General features: G+C 42.4%; 1 protein-coding gene across 18 annotated transcripts in view; it reads left to right on the forward strand.

The window, feature by feature from the left end:
* Positions 1 to 2,124: 2,124 nt before the first annotated feature.
* DIP2A (disco interacting protein 2 homolog A) overlaps positions 2,125 to 15,280 on the forward strand; it is a 75,279-nt gene continuing 62,123 nt past the window's right edge. For 9 of the 18 annotated variants that reach the window (XR_004989353.2, XM_045585330.1, XM_036446321.2 and 6 more), the window contains exons 1-2: positions 2,127 to 2,518; positions 14,211 to 14,282. Coding sequence is in view for 14 of the 18 variants with exons in the window: in XM_045585330.1 (XP_045441286.1) it covers positions 2,428 to 2,518; positions 14,211 to 14,282 (163 nt within the window). In the remaining 4 variants the exon portion in view is untranslated. Of the gene's footprint in view, positions 2,519 to 4,125; positions 4,312 to 14,210; positions 14,283 to 15,280 lie in introns of those variants that run through there. The other 9 variants (XR_006742310.1, XM_045585338.1, XM_045585340.1 and 6 more) reach the window with 5 other exon arrangements.

The raw sequence follows: 15,280 nt of genomic DNA on the forward strand, positions 1-15,280 counted from the left end.
GTCCAGATTCCTTTTAAACTCGCATATCAAGCCAGGCCATCTATGAACCCAGCTTGTTTTCCTGTTCTGTCAACTAACTGGTCATAAGTCTCCCCCATGTGGTCATAGGTATGAAATGACAGAGAAGGCTCTCATACAACAGCAGTGGATACCATCTGGATCTAGGATACCTATTCTGCACTCACCTGTGACCGCTGTACATTTTCATGCTCAGACTTGAATACTTCCATCCTGTGATGGATTAATGCTGGGACCAACCAACCAACCTTATGATGTGAGTTGGACAGAACCCTTCTCATAATGAGTGGTTTTAGCTGCATGGTTATTTGGTGTCTCCAGTTCAGGTGTTCCATCTCTCTCTATTGGAACACAGTAGCACACAAGGATACTCCCTCCACCCTGTGCACCCTGTCCCTAAAGACACACAATTCTCTGCTCCCAGTGGCATGGCAGAACCTCAGCATCCCGCATTTGGGACATGCCGGAAACACCACATTGCATTGTTCCCTATCACCAATAACTAATACCACCTGCTAGACCATATAGTTCAGGCAGGAGAGCTACTTGCATCACAGCTTTTACCTATTACAGAAGCTTCCTGTTCTGAGCTCTTATCAAAGCTGCAGTCTTCCGAATCACCCAATATTTGGTCCAGAGCAGTATTTCTAAGAGTATGCTGCTTCCAGAACCTGAAGTCCCCACCGTGTCCTGCTTTCTGAATGGTTGAAGGTGCAAGTTGCAATACTTGTCTTTTATTTTTGGAAAGGATGCCCAAAGGCACTACTAACTACTGGACCCCTAAAAATGTTATGGATGTAACCGGTTCCTAAATTTCGAGAGGGTTTACCTACATAATGTTATTAATGTAATGGAACGTAACATTATCCAGGATGTCTAAGTGGTCTTGATGTCTTTGGACTATGAAAGGTAACACAGCTTTCAGGCAAAACCTCCAGGTTATATAAACATTTTATATTTAGGTATAAAAAAGATACCAGCTTAGGTATCTTTTTTATACCTAAATATAAAATGTTTTTGGTCATCTGATAGGGACAGAAAAGAATACACTCATCAAATCAATAGCCACCTACCACATCCAGCAGAGGCTGCTCTCAGAACTACAACTTAGTTTAGTTTGCAGTAGTATTATCCTGTTATCTTCCAGGATCCTTCCAATTTCTTCAGGGGTCATGCTGGTGAATTAGAGTTTGGGGACCACCACTTTGCATCCTTTGGATCTTAAAAGTGGCATCAATTCTCTGCCATCTGGATGTGATGATCTTGGTAGGTATGGGGTTAGTTTCAGAGGGTGCTGCGTGGCCTTTCCTATTGTGATTGCTCTAATCTAAACCTACAGGTCAGGGACCCAGTGTGAGAGGAATGTTAAGTGCCGAGAATGTCAATGCCAATTATTCAGTTAGGGATCAGGGAAATAATCACCCAACGAGTCCACCCTTGCATATGCAGACACACTTCCCGAGTGTAAGCGAGGACCAGCTCTTTCAGGATCCTGGGGGGCCTGCCTTTCTGTTAGGGGTCTGGAGGAAAACAGAAGTTGGGGACGAGATCTGTAGTAGATATGTGTAGGTCAGCTATCCTCGCACTTCCCAAAGTCACCCCAGGATCTGAATGGCTACCGTAGCTCCTTCGTGGTCAGTATCAAAGGCTGCTTTGAAAAGCAATGAGTTTCATCAAACCCTGGGGAAAACGCCTGGCCCTCACCTGCGCGATTACCCCTGCAGCAATGCGGCGCCAGGACGGTCACTGTGCCCAGGGTATCCCAGCGAGCTCCGGGAACCAGAGAAGCCCCTGCAGAGCAGCCACCGTGGTGGGCAGGCTCCCCTGACCCCAAGACCAGGTGTGGAGGCCACTGCAGCCTCGCCCCGAGGGGCTTTCCGCGCCCAGAGAACTCAGATCCAAAGGAGACTCAGACCCCGCGCAGAGCCTACCGGGAGTAACGCTCTCCCGCTTCTCCCAATGGGAGCTCGGAGCGACCTCGCCGCGTCCTCGGGGCCAATGGGAGAGAGCCATCGGTGTTGCTGGGCGGGCCCAGGACGCCCAGCCCCGCCCACGACCGGATGCGCACGCGCGCTCCCCCATCCCGCCCTTCCCGTCGCGCACGCGCACTCGGCATAGGTACCTCGGAGCTGTCGGGGGCGCGCGGGGCGGCGGCCGCGCTGGAGGTGCTGCCAGCGATCGTGCCCGTGCCCGCGCCCGCGCCCGCAGCGGTGCGGAGCCGCTCGGGCCGCGCCCCTGCCCTGCCGTCCGCGCTGCCCTCCGGGCCGATGCGGGTCGCTGGGCTGCGAGGAGCGACGTAGCCGCCGCCTGCGCTGCCGCTCGGACCCCGGCCCGACCCTGATCCCGGACCTGCCCGGGCTCCAGCTCGCCTGGCGGTCGCGGGGCGCGTCCCGAGCAGGCGAGGGGGCCATGGCCGACCGCGGGTGCCCGCTGCAGCCGGTGCCCCTGCCCGCTGAGGTGCGGGAGAGCCTGGCCGAGCTGGAGCTGGAGCTGTCGGAAGGTGAGCGGCCCTGCCGCGGGGCTCCGTCCGGCTCTCACCTCCGACCCGGGACCCCCGCCATGCTCCTCACACCCGACACCCTGCCCCGCCCCTCACCCCGACCCGGGACCCCCGCCATGCTCCTCACACCCGACACCCTGCCCCGCCCCGGGACCCCCCTCCCCCATGCTCCTCACACCGGACACCCTGCCCCGCCCCGGGACCCCCCTCCCCCATGCTCCTCAAGCCGGACACCCTGCCCCGCCCCTCACCCCGGACCCCCGCCTCGCCCGGCCCGCCGTCACCCAGGGAGCTTGCTGGTCCCTCACACCGGGATCTTGGGATCCCCGGGACCCTCCCGGTTTCTCGCAGCCGGAGCCCGGACCTCGGGGTGCCCGGCGGGCTGCCGGGGTGGGTGGCTGACCTCCGGCGCGTGGGCCGGGACCGGTGCCGCGGGCGGTGGCTGTCCCCGGGCTTCACGGCGAGCGCGCTGCTCCCGCCGGTGCCTCAGTTTCCTCCGCCGCAAAACCGGCTTAGGCAGCATCTCCCTCTGTGGAGGCACTCACAACGAGGTTAATAGAATTTTTAGGTATTTAAAAGAAAAGTTCCATAAGTGGGGTTTTTTTGTTTTTTGTTTTTTCTTATTAAAAAATAGACCGGAGTGATTCCGCTTCAGTGGCGGTGGATGGCATTATCCTTCTGGAGGTTATTGCTCCCCAGACCTGTGTCCTGATGTTCTGTTTGATGTCATTGCTTAAAGAAAAGCATCTAATGCCTGAGTTTGTTTCTGAAACTTAAGTGCATTTTCAGTTTTTAGAATCCATAAAAGTTCACAGCCTTAATATTCTTACACTAGGTTTCAGGGTGATCTGTTTCGCGGTGGTTGGGGCAGGGACTTCTTACTACCAGTAAGAAATGGGTAGAGTTGAGAATTCTTGGTGATTAGATGTTTTTGGGAAGTCTGAAAAACTCCAATTTAGAAATGGTTCTGATAGGAACGATTTGTCTTGAATTTGTTATAGCTTTTCTGTTCTTTCTTCCTTTTTTTTCTTTCTTTCTTTTTTTTGTTTTTGTTTTTTGTTAATCCTCATGTGAGGATTTTTTTCCTATTGATTTCTAGTGAGAGTGGAAGAGAGAGGGAAAGTCAGAGAGAAACATCAATGCAAGAGAAACACACCAATTGGTTGCCTCCTGCACCAGGGCCTGGGCTAGGGAGGAGCCTGCAACCAAGGTATGTGCCCTTGACTGGAATTGACCTGGGACCCTTCAGTCCGGAGGCTGATGTTCTATCCACTGAGCAGAACAGGCTTGGACTTGTTATAGCTTTTCATCAGGGAAAATCATGTCAATGCAATTTAGATTTTATGCATTTGAAATATGTCTTTGCAGATTGCTCCTAATTTCTGTGCCCATGTATTCGTTATTCTCTAATTTTTATCTATCTATCTATCTATTTATTTATTTATTTGTGTGTGTGTATTTGAGTACTTTCTAGGAGTTGATGATTAGGTAATATTAGATCTTTTCCTCAAAGAACTTCATAATTTCTGTGACAGAACCCACACAAAGTACTTCAGTGAAAGAAATGCTCCTCTCTAATGAATCTATTTATACCTTTGTCATTTTAGACATAGGTGGATGATCTATACAAAAGTATATATAAGTGGAAAAGAACATGGAAAGGTAGCTGAGAAAGGGGGTGAACAGCAGAGTGAAGGGAAGGGATAGCAGAGTGAAGCTGCAGCCGAGGAGACAGCCCTGGCTTCTGTCCCAGCTCTTCCACTGGCCTGACACCTTTCTTTTGGCCCAAATAGGTCAGTGATTACTTGGATACAGTCATGCTTGGCCTTGCTCCAGGTGCTTCCACACCTTTGATGCTGGCTTCTTTAGTTTGTGTTGAGATTGTTGTTGACATGGGGCCTCTCTATTGTACTTAAAGATGCCTTGCGATAGGGACTATGACTTGGCAGATTTTTGGCATTTTCACACAGTGTCTGGTAAGTGTTCCTGAATTTCCACTGAATTATAACATCTCTTAATCTGGATTTGATCATCTGTAAAAGGAGGTGAACATCTGCCATATTGACGTCCTATAGTTCTTACGAAGATTTACTCAGATCGTTTATGTGGAAGTTCTTTGAAACTGGTAAGGTTTTATTTATATAATTAAAGGAAGGTGTTAGTAATGAAGCACAGTCCTAAAGCAACTAAAGTTAGTTTTATTATCATTAGTTTAATATTTTGATCACATAGAAGTAAAAAGTGGGATTCACTTTGTCCTGTGCCACCTCCTTCCCCCCATTTTTTTTTGGGGGGGGGGTTGGAGGAGATAAACTTTAATTCATAATAAAGTAATGGTCAAATAAGATAACTCCACAGTACTCAGGTTTGTCCAAATGAGACATTGCTTAAAAGTTAGAGTCGAGCCAGGCCTGCATGGCTCAGTGGTTGAGTGTCGACCTATGAACCAGGAGGTCATGGTTTCATTCCTAGTCAGGGCATATGTCTGGGTTGTGGGCTCAATCTCCAGTGTGGGGTGTGCAGGAGACAGCTGATTAAAGATTCTCATCATGGATATTTCTATCTCACTCTCCCTTCCTCTCTGAAATCAATTATATATATATATATATATTATTGATATTTTACAGAGAGGAGGAAGGGAGAGAGATAGCTAGAAACGTCGATGAGAGAGAAACATCAACCAACTGCCTCTTGCACACCCCCTACCGGGGATGTGCCCACAACCAATGTACATGCCCTTGACTGGAATCGAACCTGGGACCTTTCAGTCCGCAGACTGACGCTCTATCACTGAGCCAAACCGGTTTCGGCTCAATATATTTTTAAGAAAAAGTTACAGTTGACACTACTTGGCAGATTGGGGAGAATAGGAAACTTAACTGACAAAATGCTGCTTACCCGTATTTTCTGGCGTATAAGACGACCCACTAATTTTACAGTTAAAATATAGGTTTAGGCCTATATTCGCTGTATAAGACTACCCCCCACTTCCGAGGCAACACCAGTTCTTTTTTTAATAGACCACCTCTCTGACTCTGGCCAATTTGAGCAGGCTTTTTACTACAATAGAATACAGTGTACATCTGAAAATTAGGGGGTCGTCTTATACGCCGGAAAATACGGTACATGGAAGCTAATAGTGATTGATCGGTACCTGAACAATCTGGAAAATCCTGCACTACTTCCCCTCAACCTGTACATCAACAGTGACTAGTTGGAAGTATGTTCCTGCCTTTATTATAACTCATATGTAGCCTTGTTCTTCAATATCCTCACTGGATTCTTGTCATCCACCGTTGTCATTGGGGAAGGTTCTGGTCTTAGGATGCACTGATTTCTACCTATAGGGCAGGTTTGCTGACTGTCGTTAGGGCAATGGTCGGCAAACTCATTAGTCAACAGAGCCAAATATCAACAGTACAACAATTGAAATTTCTTTTGAGAGCCAAATTTTTTAAACTTAAACTATATAATAATAGGTAGGTACATTGTTATTAACTTAATTAGGATACTCCTAAGCTGGCCTTTGCTAAAAACTCAAGGGGCCAAAGAGCCACATGTGGTTTGGGAGCTGCAGTTTGCTGACTACTGCGTTAGGTTTTCTGAAGAAAATAAAGCACAGCTGTGGTCTTGCTCCCTAAATTTCCTTCTTGGGAGTCTACCTCAAATTAAGGTGAGGATGAAGGGTGGAGCTGCACAGAACTCCACTCTTCCTCAGACCCTACCCCACCTGCCATGAACACAACTCAGAAGAATTCACATATGTGGCTCTTTGAAGCATATTAGGATGTCCTTGGATGAAAATGAGGTTATTAGAAGTATAATCTGACTTTTTAGGGGGGGAAAAAATTCCAAACAATGGGCTTTACTATCAAGTTACCTTAGATATACCACGACTAATTTTGGTACTGTACAGTGTCTTGGGGCTATTGCTTCAAAACTGTTTTTAAAAACGTGGACAATGGGGCAAGATTTGTTTTTTGCTTTAGTGGCTTGCTGTGGTTTAGAGAGGAAATCCCTACACAATAGGCTACATTTGTCCCACTCCTGTTTCTTTATTCTGGTTAATAGATCTGTTCCCTAACTTTAACTCTTGTTTTTTGTTTTCCTGCATTCTGATAATACTGGAGCCGCAGACTGTATAGTGCCAAAGGAAAAGGGGAAGAGCTCTGTGTGTGGGTGTAGAGGAAAGGATTTCTTTCACAAAGCTTTTACTCCTATTTAAATAGCTTTATTTTTTTAAAATATATTTTATTGATTTTTTTACAGAGAGGAAGGAGAGAGATAGAGAGTTAGAAATATCGATGAGAGAGAAACGTAGATAGCTGCCTCTTGTACACCTCCTCTGGAGATGTGCCCACAACCAAGATACATGCCCTTGACCGGAATCGAACCTGGGACCCTTCAATCCGCAGGCTGACGCTCTATCCACTGAGCCAAACCAATGTCTTTAATTTCTAAAATTTGTGATATAATTCTTAGTTTTCCAAATGACAGGCTGACAATGTCTTCACATCAATAAACTTTTGCTGTGCTTCCTAAATATTTTGTGGTAAATTAAAGTTCTTGTGTGTCTAAACTCTATTCATTTATGTTAAAGCCCTGCCCAAGTGCCTTCTTATTTTGAGCCTTTCCTGATCATCTCTCATGTCGTTACTGTCTTGAAATTTCTCACCGCACTTGCTCCCCTTTTTAGAGGTCTTGCCCTTTTTTTTGCATTTGTTATTTATATAATATATTCATTCAGTAATGATTGCAAACCTGCTGGGTGCTAGGTAATGGTTTGACTGTCAAAAGTCTGGTTAAGTTCTGCACCATTGATTATAAGGCTTTGCAGAATATTGTATTAAAAAAGTATTGCAGCCGAAACCGGTTTGGCTCAGTGGTAGAGCGTCGGTCTGCGGACTGAAAGGTCCCAGGTTCGATTCCGGTCAAGGGCATGTGCCTTGGTTGCGGGCACATCCCCAGTAGGGGGTGTGCAAGAGGCAGCTGGTCGATGTTTCTCTCTCATCGACGTTTCTAACTCTCTATCTCTTTCCCTTCCTCTCTGTAAAAAATCAATAAAATATATTAAAAAAAAAAAAAGTATTGCAGATACACGTTGCAGAGAAACGAAACATTTCAAAGGAAAGATAGGGTACAGTCTCCCTCTTACCCCTGACCTCTATGCAGAGGCAGTGGCTTCCAGTATTCTTGTGTTTCTTTCCAGACATAATCTGCCAGAGGTTCCCAAACCTCTGGGGGGTCCCTGAGGTCCTTTCTGGAGCCTGTGAGAGAAAACTATTTCCAAAATAATTCTAAGATGTCATTTCTGTTTTTCCTGTGGTTATACCGATGGTACAAAGGCAATGATGGATAAAACTGCTTGTACCTTAGCACGAATTGTGATATTATAATGATAAATACGTGTCATTATATATCTGTCTTCGTATAGAATGTATAACACCAAGAGTGAACCATATAGACGGTGGGTAATCATGATGTGTCAATATAGTTTATCAATTGTAACAAATGCACCACTCTAGTAGGGAATGTTGATAATGAGGGAGGCTATGCATATTTGGGGATAAGAGATGTATATGGGAACTCTCTATACCTTGCCCTCAATTTTGCTGTGAATCTTAAACATCTTAAAAAAAAAAAAAGTTTTAATTTAAAAAAGTAAAATAAAAGGAAAAAACACCAACCTTCTGGAAATTCTATAAGCCCAGATGATTTCACTGACAAATTTTATCAAACATTTAAAAAAGGAATAAAGCCAATTTTATTTAGTCTCTCCTATATATTTAACTTTTAATTTAGAATAATTTTAGTCTCACAGTTGCAAAAATAGTACACAGAATTTATTTAGTTTTTTTGCAATACCATCTGACATAACCATAGTACATTATCCAACCATCTCCCATTTTTATTAATTACAAAGAATTATAGGATTATTGTACTAAAAACTTTAAAGAGTTTAAAAGTGTTTGAAATAAAAAGTGAAATCTGTCTCACATCTACCCAAAGCCAGATAAACAAGTCACTCTTTGGGGTAACCAGTATTAGTGATTTGTTGGGCATCCCTCCAGAATATTTTCTGCGTACACATAGATATACACATCTACATGTGTAAATATAGTTTTGTTTATTTTTACCAGTTCAGTCATTTTGTATATGCATTGTTTTTCAACTTCCTGTTTTTCTCAGTAGGATATCAACATTAACACATGTGATACCCACATCCATCCCCCTCAAGTAATGGTGTTTTTTTGTTATTGTTGTTAATCCTCATACATTTTCCCATTGAATTTTATAGAGAGTGGAAGGGAGAGAAAGGGAGAGAGAGAGAGGTGAGAGAGACACATTGATTGGTTGCCTCCTACACAAACCCATACCTACTGGGCAGGGAACAAACCAGAGACCCTTTGGTGCGCAGGCCCGCACCCTACCACTGAGTCACACTGGCCAGGACAATAATGGTATTTAAAAAAAATCTATTCTTTATTGATTTCAGAGAGGAAGGAGAGAGTGGGAGTGAGCGATAAAAACATCAGTGATGAAAATGATTGATTGGTTGCCTCCTGCATGCCCCTACTGGGAATTGAGCCTGCAATCTGGGCATATGCCGGACAATAATGGTATTTTTTAAGAGCCAGCAGTATTCTATAGCAATTAGGTATGCCAGCATCTTTACTTCTTTCTTATTCTTTTTTATTTTATTTTTTTAACTTTATGGACAAAGGTTTTCTCTCATTATTTGCTATTACCAGTAGTGTTCACTGCCTACCCTTGTTTCTGTGACCTTAGGAGTTCTTGAACTTTCAAGAGTAGGTTTTGGAAATTATGTTGATGGGGTTGGGACTTTTGGTGATATTTACAGTTCTCCCTTGGTATCCATAGGGTACTGGTTCCCTTGATATACCAAACTCTGCAGATGCTCAAGTCCCTTGTATAAAATGGTGCCATATTGTATATAACCTACACACATTCTCCCATATACTTGCAGTCATCTCTAGATTACTTTTAATACCTAATACTATGTAAATGCTATGTAAATACTTTTTATACTGTATTATTTAGGCAATAATGACAAGGTAAATAAGTATACATATTCAGTATAGATGCAACCATCATAGACCTAACTACATAGTGCACAGTAACAACCACAATTTTTTTTAATATTTCCCATTAGCTGGTGGTTGAATCTGCAGACATGGAACCCATAGATATGGAGGGCCAACTTATATTTGGGATTTTGCATTTGTAATCCTGAGTGAGCTTTGTTTGTGTCTGTGGAGGGTCAATCTGAGGCCACACATTGTATCTCTAGTTAGAGCAATGATTTTCAATCTTTTTCATCTCATGGCACACATAAATTAATTACTAAAGTCCTGCAGTACACCAAAAAATGTTTTTTTCCAATCTGACAAAAAAAGATAAAAAAAAATTTTTATATTGATGTTTTGCTTTCACATTTCTATGTTTCTCTTTCCCTCTCCCTGCCATACTTAATTGCTACAGAATATTGCTGGCTCTTAAAAAATACCATTATTATCCGGCATATGCCCAGGTTGCGGGCTCAATCCCCAGAGAGGGAAGGGAGAGGGAGAGAGAAACATAGAAATGTGAAAGCAAAACTTCAATCGTTTGCTCCCAAATGCTTCCTTCTGGGGATCGAGCCAGCAACCTGATCATATGCCCTGTGGGAATCTTTTCACTGCACAGGATGACGCCCAAATAACTGAGCTATACAGGCTAGGGAAAAAGGAGTAATTTTGATTCATTCATACTGGATGGTTATTGTTGTGTTATCAATTTTTAACATTTGACAATCTAAGGGTAAAGAGGGTCAGTGCCCTGACTAGTTAGGTATTGCATTTAAAAACAATTCTTGCTCATACCAGTTGAAAATCGCCTACCTAGGGGACTATTATGCCTCAGACCACCAGAGAAGCTAGTTATGAGGATGGGCCCTGGTGTTTTTCCAAAGCCTCCCAAGTACCTGGGAGCTATGATGTTGGGTCAGGATTACCCCAGTTCTGTGCAGTGTATTAGGGAATTTGGCTCTGCTGTTTGCCAGAACACTTGGATTCAGGTCCCTTTTCTAATAGCTTATTACAGTCATGCACTGCTTAACAAGGGGGACCCATTTTGATAAATGTGTCATTATGTGATTTTGTTCTTGTGAGGTCATCACAGAGTGTGCTTACACATGCCTGGATGGTATACCCTACCACACCTAGACTGTGTGGTACCGCTTACTGCTCCTAGGCTACAAGCCTGTACAGCCTGTTCTATACAAAACAACATGAGATTAAATCAGACACAAGAGAAATGATGCAAGTAGTTAAGAGATGGTAAATATGAGATGTATGAGACTGCTTATCAGCTACTGTTTTACAGTAAACTTTTTCTTTGTAAGTAGAAATAGTACACTCTTAACAATAAAAAGTATAGGGTAGTAAATACAAACCAGTAGCATAGTTGTTTATTATGTATTATGTGCTATATGCAATTGTATGTGCTATACTTTTATACAACTGGCAATGCAGGTTTATTTATACACCAGCATCACAACAAACATGGAGCATGTTGCCCTACAACTTATGATGTCACTAGGTGATAGGAATCTTTCAGCTCCATTATAATCTTTTTTGTTAATCCTTAACCGAGGATATTTTTCTATTGATTTTTTTTTTTTTTGAGAGAGAGAGAGAGAGAGAGAGAGAGAGAGAGAGACAGGAGCAGGGGGGCGGGGAGAGACAAAGAGAAACATCGCTTTGAGAGAGACACATTGATTGGTTACCTCCCTTACCCCAACAAAGGCTGGGAGTTGAGTCTGCAACTGAGGTGCATGGCTTTGACCAGAATTGAACCTGGGACCCTTTCCGCCGACACTCTATCCATTGGGCCAAACTGGCGAGGGCTCCATTACAATCTTATGGGACTGCCATCATTTACTAAAACATTGTTTTGCAGCTATGATATAGTCTTGTGTCTGGATTCTATTTTGAAATTCTTCTTTGCTCTTTGTGTGGGTGGAAACTTTGCATTCAATGGCGTGTTGGGTTAGTGTGTAGGTTGATATGTGAAAATTTAGTAACTGGGTACACATGAAAATGTGTGGCTGGTTATGTTCAATTGGTTCAGTAAAAAAAGAAAAAAGACAGCTTTCGGGATATCATGAACATTGATATCTTTCGTTTCTGAATGCTCTTTATCATACAAATGTAAATTTGAAATGGGAACAAAAGAAACTTTCTAGGAAATGAATACTTAATTTTTAAATATCCTGTAAAAGCAAATGCTTTGTAGTGATTTATCAGTTTTAGTTTATATAGCAGTATTTATTGTTCATTTAATTAATTAATTAATTAATTAATTTATTCATTGTAGAAAAGCAAGCAAGAATTTATTGACCACAGCAAAAATATATGTAGGACAGTGAAACAAGGAAGGGCATCAAAGAAGCAGCAGGAGAGCCTAGGCTGGGCTGCTTTGGCTCACTGGCAGGTCAGAGAAAGGGGGCCTTGGAGACGGGTTCAGGGGGTTAGCTCAAGACTAGCTGACACTGCCCATTGCTCCCCTGGTTACAAGCCTCATGGAGTCCATTAGAAGTTAGGGAATGTATGCCTGTGGGGGAAGGAGAGAGAGAGGGAAATGGCATGGATCTGCTCCCTGGAGGGAGAGTGCCCCTATTACATATTTTTATATATTCCAGAGGAAACATTTTTTTTTTTAGTAGATATTGCTTTGAAGTTGTTTGCAAGTTGAAATATAATAAGTGAAATCATACAATCATATCCTGGATCTGATCAGCGTCTCTAAGTGTCAAATGAGTGGGTAGTACAAGGACAATGTACCCCCCAATGCAGTCATCAGTGGATTGTGTGCTCATTGTGAATAGGTTGGTGTTAAAACGGAGTGTTTAGAGAAAAATATAGGCAGTAGAGTGAGATAATATACCATTGCGGTAAAGCAAAAATACATGGACACATGGCAGTATACATTCTGTAGATCATTCAAATTATCGATAGAAGCCACTAAATGCAATGGAATAGTTTTCTGTGGTGGGGTTAGGGGAATAGTGGGGCCAGAAGGGTAAATAAAAGGAAGGATACATGAAATAACTTGAGGAGCTCTCTGGGGAAGGCCTGACTGAATGAGCAGTGGTCAAAGCAGAAGATCCATGCAAGATTAGGGAGCTCTTCAGGCCACCGGGGATTTATGGTAGCCTGACCCGTCTTAGAGCAACTGCCTGCTTGGTGGTCAGGATCCAGAGCTTCCCTGACCTCAGACTCATCTTCTATAATAGGATGGCATATTAATGTCTACCCAGTGGCTTTCAGTGAGGCTTAATTTAGATGGAAAGGTGTTGGTTTTTGACACAACAAATCCTGCAGTCAAGAATTTATCAAAAGGAAACACTTGTGAAACTACGCAGTAATAGCCTGACAGCTTTGGGGTGAGGAGGGTGGAGTGAGGGAGCAGAGAAGGGGGGAGAGGAGGGCTTGCAAAACACTATAAGCTTTATATTGAAGATAGTTCACCCAAAGAACAAGCTGCTAATGGAACTTGTAATACATATTTCTGGTTTAAATGAAGTCTCCAAAGCATGACAGATCCACTACGAACACTCAAGTTCTGTCTGGGAAACGATGTGTTGTGTTTAGATTGAAAATTTAAGATTGTATTTCCTATCTTGTTTCTGGTTGGTTTAATCCACTTTTAGGCTGTTCTTTTTCTTTTTATTTATTTTTAAATATATTTTATTGATTTTTTTTTTTACATAGAAGAAGGACAGAGAGTCAGAAACATTGATGAGAGAGAAACATTGATCAGCTGCCTCCTGCACTCCCTTCTGGGTATGTGCCTGCAACCAAGGTACATGCCCTTGACCAGAATTGAACCTGGGAACCTTCAGTCTGCAGGCCGATGCTCTATCCACTAAGCCAAACCAGTCAGAGCTAGGCTCTTTATAGTGTATCAGAACAGCAGTTTCTTTTCCTGAATCCTTACCAGGGACACCCCATGGCTATTAGAGTTCATTTCCTATGTCCTGTATACTAGTGCTTCCACATCTTGAACCTGTGCAGGAATCACTGTGGGAGGGTAGGTTCTTGGTAAAATACAGGTTTGGATTCTGTCAATCTGGGGCATCTCCTCAGAATCAGCATTTTTGACGAAGCTCCTGGGGATGCTGAACATAATTTTTAGAAATTGATTTATTATATACATACAGCAAAATTCACCCTTTCTGGTGTGTAATTCTATAAGTTTTTCACAAACAAGGTCATGGAACAACCACCATAATAAAAACAGAACAGCTTCATTATCCCCCAAAATTCTCTAGTCCTCCTTTGTTGTCAACCTTTCCTTCACTCCCATACCCTGGCAGTCCCACTGTCTGTTCTCTGTCTTACAGTTTTATCTTTTCCAGAATGTCATGTAAGTGGTATTTTAAGCCTGGTTTCTTTCATTTAGCAATATGCATATAAGAGCTATCTAAATCATTCTATGTATAAATAGTTCGTTCTTTTTTATTGCTAAATAGTATTTCATTGTGTGGGTGTGTCATGGTTTGTTTATCCAATCACCTGTTGAAGGACATTAGTATTTCCAGTTTTTCCATTATGAATTAATCTTTAATTAAAATATTTTGGAACTTTAGAAGAAATATTATTCTTTTTCATTATTGTTTTATTAATAGGTGACATCACTCAGAAAGGATATGAAAAGAAAAGGGCAAAGCTGCTTGCACGTTTCATACCACTTATTCAAGGTAAGCTCAATACACTCAATTTTGTATCAATTATATTGTCTCATAAAACTTGGTTTTAAAACTTAACATTGGTATGTTTCCTATTTTTTTCTGTATTTCCTATTAAGAAAGTCTGGGTGAATAATGTGTCTAATATTTAATAATAAGATCTAAAGGCATAGATTATAATTTACAGCTCTGGTTTGGTATAGATCTCATTCCCAAATAAGATTTATTTTATTTTCATGAATATAGAACATGATTATTTTTATGATTATAATAAGGAACATTTTCTTACTTAGGTTTGAAACAAATATTGTAAAGATGTCAGTTCTTCCCACCTAAGATTGACCTGTAGAGTTAGCACATTCATCATTTCATCAGATTTTTTGTGTGTGTGTATGTAATTTAACAATCCAATTCTAAAATTCATGTACAAATTTAAAGGGCCAAGGGATTCAAAATATGCTCAAAAGAGAATGAAGTGGAAAGATTTGCCCTATCAGGGTTTGAAGAACGGATGTCAAGCATTCATTCATCAGTAAGACAGCGTGACTTGGTACACAGGTGGACAGCTGGATGAACAGAGCAGAACAGGGAGCTCAGGCACAGATGTGCATGTGGCAGACCAGGTTTATGGTAAAGACAGCATTGCAGGTCATGATGCTGGCCCAGTTTCTTAGCATGTGTGAGACACAAAACATTGGACACAAAAATCAGTTCCAGTTTATGATAGGTTTTCATGTGGAAATCGTATAGGAAATTGTCACCATCTCGAGATTGGAAGGATTTCTTAAGCCTCTAAAACTACCAAAAAGCCGCAACTATAAAGTAAAATGTTAGTAAATTGGACTCCGTTAAAATTAGGAATTTTATTTTATCAAAAGTTATCATGAAGAGATTACAGACAAACCACTGAATGGAAGAAGAGAAGTGGAACACAAATAACTAAAAGCAGCATTGTCTGAAAGAACTTTCTGGGATAATGGAAGTGTTCTGAGGCTATAGTGTCCACTAGC

This window comes from Pipistrellus kuhlii, unplaced genomic scaffold (assembly GCF_014108245.1).
Source record: "Pipistrellus kuhlii isolate mPipKuh1 unplaced genomic scaffold, mPipKuh1.p scaffold_m20_p_2, whole genome shotgun sequence".
Classification (NCBI taxonomy): Eukaryota; Metazoa; Chordata; class Mammalia; order Chiroptera; family Vespertilionidae; genus Pipistrellus; species Pipistrellus kuhlii.